The sequence below is a fragment of the Ylistrum balloti genome, unplaced genomic scaffold (genome assembly GCF_031769215.1).
Source record: "Ylistrum balloti isolate Yb309-2 unplaced genomic scaffold, AGI_CSIRO_Ybal_v1 Utg370140, whole genome shotgun sequence".
Classification (NCBI taxonomy): domain Eukaryota; kingdom Metazoa; phylum Mollusca; class Bivalvia; order Pectinida; family Pectinidae; genus Ylistrum; species Ylistrum balloti.
Genome location: NW_026782147.1, coordinates 812,915 through 818,914, shown reverse-complemented (window position 1 = coordinate 818,914; position 6,000 = coordinate 812,915). Strand labels below are relative to the sequence as shown.

At 35.5% G+C, this 6,000-nt stretch overlaps 1 protein-coding gene across 1 annotated transcript in view; it reads right to left on the bottom strand.

Annotated features, from left to right (window-relative positions):
- Positions 1–116: 116 nt before the first annotated feature.
- LOC132550718 (bridge-like lipid transfer protein family member 1) overlaps positions 117–6,000 on the bottom strand; it is a gene marked incomplete at its 3' end in the record, with an annotated part of 41,847 nt that continues 35,963 nt past the window's right edge. Inside the window, 10 exon segments of the mRNA XM_060214808.1 lie at positions 117–465; positions 1,097–1,243; positions 2,135–2,258; positions 2,377–2,517; positions 3,050–3,123; positions 3,328–3,424; positions 3,636–3,719; positions 4,580–4,653; positions 4,865–4,988; positions 5,261–5,386. Coding sequence (XP_060070791.1) covers positions 117–465; positions 1,097–1,243; positions 2,135–2,258; positions 2,377–2,517; positions 3,050–3,123; positions 3,328–3,424; positions 3,636–3,719; positions 4,580–4,653; positions 4,865–4,988; positions 5,261–5,386 — 1,340 coding nt within the window.

Below are 6,000 nucleotides of genomic sequence, written 5' to 3'. Positions count from 1 at the left end.
TGTGTCCATTACACCATCACGTGACCTCTAGCTACTTCCAATTAAAACCAGCCCATTTACATTTAACATTCCCCTTTGACCGTAACTATCAATAAATAGATATAATTGTGACTTACTTTAGATCCTGAACTATTTTGGCTTGTTCGTTCATCTCTTTCTCAATGAGCCTGAAGCGGAGTTTAGGATCGAGTGACGTGTCATACACAAACTCTGGTAGAGTGTCCATCAGAGTACTAGGTCTACGCGTAACCTCAATTTCTGGATCATTTGACGGTGAAAAAATGGAATCCATTCCTCCATCTGGGAAACCTTCCTCAGACAATTCCTCATCTGGATCACCAGCCAGGGCAGTCAGAGTGTTCCCAAGGGCTGATAATCTTTTGCCAATGTTTGTGTCCAAGTGGACATCAATACCCTGCATCTCCCATCGCACATTTAGGATCCACTTGGCATTACTGTTTGGTTCTGTTGATCAAAGTTAAGAAAGACAATTCAATTACGTGAAACACTAAAAAACAAAAATCCTAGAGGATTTCTTGATTCATCCTCATAATGTCAATTCAAAATAGGTCATTTTTTGACTTTTTTGTGATTGTTACCAGGGACATGATATGGGTTAAGATTTCTTAAAAGCAATATCACACAACTGGAGAAAACACAGTAAAATCCTGTTACACTGCAATACGTCAAAGAGTTCAACACTGACTCAATGTGTGGTGTGGGTTTATTACTAGGCGTAAGCTTACGACAGATAAATAGAGTAAAAACATTCAATGTGTGGTGTGGGTTTATTCCTAGGCGTACGCTTACGACAGATAAATAGAGTAAAAACATTCAATGTGTGGTGTGCGTTTATTACTAGGCGTAAGCTTACGACAGATAAATAGAGTAAAAACATTCAATGAGTGGTGTGGGTTTATTACTAGGCGTAACCTTATGACAGATAAATATAGTAAAAACATTCAATGTGTGGTGTGGGTTTATTACTAGGCGTAACGTTACGACAGATAAATATAGTAAAAACAACCTTCCAACATGTATATCAACTATTGTGTCACTAATCTGTAATCTGTAACTACATATCAATAATACTGACCTGACATGAGTTTGTTGATGGTACGAGAACAGACCTCGTAAGTACCCTCAGGAACCACACAAGCATTCATTACAGAATCATCAGGATTGTTTGGCTTCCAGTCGTCCCATGATGTCTCAAAGTCAGTCGCAAACCGCAGACAAAAATCTGACAGACCAAGATAAAATGACTGAGATTAATAAACTACCTCAACAAAATTGTAAAATTTCTGTATAATACCATGGTTAAATGCCACACATATTGAAAAATGGATTAAAATTTCTTTATAATGCCATAATTTAATTGTCTGACAGAATTTTCGAATTATCTTTTGGGTTTAGCAATGTGTTCAGGGAATGAGTTAAAAAGAACAAAGAAAAAAAAATGGGATATCCTGGAATTACCTCCTCTTAACAGATTTTTTTCCATTGAGAGATTGTTGGAATTGATTTAAGAAGTCAAAATGCTACCACTACAAAAAAAAATACACTTAAGATTAGAAATTCTGCCTCTTTTCTACTTTAATGTTATACAGATTACAGAACTTCTGCTATAATCCTACTGAGACAACAATAAGATGGAAGCTTATATAGAAACACTATAAATATGGTGATCAATGAGACATCATTCATGCTCTCTGTGACACGTTGATGAGATCCTGGGTTTCAAAAAATAGTAATACATATTTACTATAAAATCATCAACTTCATGCAGGTTTCGCTTTCGTCGACTTCATGGGTACACTTAATCCGCAAATTCATATAATCATGAACTGTCATAATTACTATTATATTATAGAGACAATCAAATGTCCAAATTGATTTTAAAAAAGATGAATTCCACAAAAATAAATGACTTTGCAGTATTTCTTAACCAAACTTTGCTTAACCACACTGAGAGCCTGTTTAAGAACAAATTTATCAGCAAAAAACACACAAAGTGACATTAAATGCCATACATATTGAAAGCTGGAGATAAAAGATTGCAGGGATATTTGAATGTCACTAGTAAGTGAAGGTCTTCCACTATTGTCAACATAAGAATGGCTGTTATACTTACCCTGAAACTTCCCCTTGCTGACAAGGGAGCCCGAGGAGCAAGCTGATATCTGGGTACTTTTGATGGTGAGGACTAGTGCAGCACCTGGTTCACAGTCAAGGAACCGACTTGGGTGTGGATTGGGCTGCAAAAATACATGTGAAAATAGAGTGGGTGCAGGTGTTACAGGACACTTGAGAGAACTTCAGATCATGTTTTAGGTTAAAAAACACCTGACATACAATGTGTAAGAGATCACTTACCTGATGTGCTGTAGGTGCAACAGGTACACAAATACCGATATCAGTCACAGTCAGTTGTAAGAATAGTGTGCTAAAAGCAGTGGGACTGGCTGAGGAAAACTGTGGAAGTCTGTCCATCACCTGTCGTGTGGCTTTTTGTACCTAAATGTCAAAGTTCAATGACAAAATTTAAATACTTAATTCATACCAGACAATATGACTATAGTGCCTGATAGGGTTTGTTTGAACTATGTGTTAAGAGTTATTCATAACTATGGTTCAACTTTCCTGAAATCATATTGGTTGGTTGGTTGGTTGGTTTTCTGTCTCCCTATCATTAGATGTTGTTTCACTGACAACACCAAAGCTCTGGCAACAAGTTAATATCAGAAAACCAACGTATAATTTTAGAGTGGCCTGTGATAGATTAGTTAATAGTGCATTAGGCTAATACACCTGGTGGTGAAGATATGAGGTGAGTGGTTCAATCGCTACCTGAGACTCTCTGTATTTCTTGTTTATCCCAATAGTTCTTTTACCCCACCTCAATTGACCCTGGCTTTTCTTAGTTTGATAAACAAGGCAGAAAACCAAAACCAATTCACATGTCTTGAAGCCTGTAAGTTGTACAGGTATGACCACCAAATGATGACCAATGACTTGTAGATACTATAAATAAGCATTGTCAGCTCACCTCAGTGTTAAGTGCCATCCTCTGTTCTGTCCAATACTCATAGGCATTCTTGTAGTTGAGCCAAACCAGTACAGCTGACATCAGAACCATAAAATAGACAATGTGTGAATATATTTGAACAATAATGAGTTTTAAGTTGAATATATACAAAACATTTACAAAAATTAGAAACTTTAGGGAAAATGGGACAAATTATCAAAACATTTACTCAATATTTATGGACATAAGTGAAATGAATTAAAAAATAAGGTGCTAAGGTGACTATATTCATCACCTACCTTTGTCAAAGGCAAGAGGATGTGCCAGAACAATTGGTCGAGTGACAGTGATAAGCAGTGCCTCCTGGTCAGTGGAAACCCCAGTAATCATCTCATCCTTAGAATCAAAAGCAAGAATGATTATAGTTATGCGTGACCTAAATCAGCCTGTGTTGTATGAATACAACTTGATCAGACATTGAGATAGCTATCATAAATATGGTAAATCATGTATTTTACACAAGCAGTGTTATACCCTTGAACTATACAAAGAATATTGACAAATTGGAGGCAATATTGAAAATCAAATATTGAAGTATAATGCTTACCTGTAGAGCGTTGCGTATTCCAATCTTTGTCTTGAAGAAAGCCATTGTCTGAAACTCTGCTTCAGCTTCCTCAAACAGAGGATTCTGGCAAAAAAATTTGGATGGAAAACTTGATAATAGTGAATTCTATCAAACATATTTAGAACTAGAAATCATTAAACCAAATCCAGCTTACATTGCATATCCATAGTCACAGTTCATATATCATTACAGTATACAATATTTCACTGACATATCTTTTATATTCTAGCTAATGACATTTTTACATCGATGCAAGTTATGATATATATCTGCACAATTTGAATATGTATGTCAGAATCAAATGCACCCTGTATCGCAGTCAAAAACAAGGTCTTCTTATCTTCCTTAGATACAATACCCTAAAATCACAAATTGTTCCTGCTTGTTATCTTCTTTTGTCACACATCATATTCCAAAATTACAAATAGTGTCTGCTTGTTATCTTCCTTTACTTTCAAAGTCACATGTTTTGCCTGCTTGTTATCTCCCTTATTCAAAATTTATATACAGGTACAAATTCTGCTTACTTCTTAAATCCCTTTTGTCAAAATTCATATCCAAAAATCACCAATCATGCCTGTTTGTTATCTCCCTTGGTCACACTTTATATAAAGTCACAAAATGTGCCTGCTTGTTATCTCCCTGGGCAACACTATCCAAAAGTCACGAACTGTGACTCCTTTTTACCTCCCTTGGTCACATTTAATATCCCAAAGTCACAAATAATGTTTGCTAGTTCCCTTGGCCACACTCTACATAAAGACACAAATTGTGACTTCTTGTTATCTCCCTTGGTCACATTTTATATCCCAAAGGCATACTCTACATAAAGACACAAATTGTGATGTGATGCGATGTCACACTATGGGACACAATGAGACAGTAAGGAATGGACAGACATGGAAATGGCATTCTCTACTTACTTTTAACAGCTGTCCTAAGGCTAAATTCAGATCTATCTGAGCACGAAGGAAGACTTTCTGAATATCTGGGTGACCTACAAATTGCAACATAATTTCAGATAATCACAGTAATATCAATAAATCGTTAGGGCACAGTGAGGGAAATATATTGTACAGATATACAGTATTGTTTCATCATTTTATCTAATTTGCTTCAAAAACAATCAATAACTAACAGTGAATTAATCTGATATCTAAAAGTGACAAGGCTGTACTCTTTAGCGTTGACAATTAAGGTTCTTGTACCTGATTGGTCCATTTTTGTGTCACATGACACCCTCTGAACTCGATTTGAGATTTCCAAATCGACAGCACCTGTTTCCAGCTGTACTGCACTTGAGGTTGGTGTGGTGGCTGTAATCTGGATACCCTGGAAAAGTAAACTATCCTACTAAGAAACAGAGGAACATTTTTTTTTTTTTTTTTTTGTAATTTTGTTTTATTAGACTTAACAAAAGTGATTACAAGTACACTGATTTAAAATTGATACACATGCACACATTCACACATGTGTAATAGTTAAATAAGCAATGTTATTACGATTTCACCATAATCACCATTATCCTTACATCATTTTCATTATAAGATATCACTGCAAAAAAAAAAAAAAGGGAACACATCAGAAGAGGTTGACCACTTTACCTTGAACCTGAAGAGTAGAGAGTACAGGAGTGATTGTTCAGGTTCTTTAGGTGTAGTTTCCTCCCCTACCCACAGGGGCGCTGGCTGGTCTGATCCCGACACCTTCTGGACCAATTCATTCACCTCCTGCAAATACATTGAAACAACATTTCATCATATATTTATCATTATGCCCAGACAGTGACCCCAGTCTTCCCTGTTCCTTGAATCTTTCCCTGTACACTGATGTCCTCTCCTCAATACTATACCCCTAAAATGTGAAACCAGTTCATATTTAACTTACCGTATACTTTATCTCTAAAATGTGAAACCAGTTCATATTTAATTTATACAAAACCTCTAAAATGTGAAACAATTTAATATTTAACTTATACTATATCTCTAAAATGTGAAACCAGTTCATACTTAATTGATACAAAACCTCTGAAATGTGAAACCAGTTCATATTCAACTTATACTAAACCTTTGAAATGTGAAACCAGTTCATATTTAACTTATTACAATTATTGAATAGCTGCATCGGGGAAAAAATACATTTTGCTCTTGTTGTATTTGACAAATATTTGTTTGATATAAAACGTGCTTGGTAGTTTAAATACCACATTGTGATTATCACCCAACAAGTGCCACTGCTAAAATACCTATTATCATGTGGCTTAACAAACAGGACATACCGTATTACATTCGCATCTAAGTCAATAAAATAGCACCAATCATCCAAGCTTGATAATTTGTTTTAC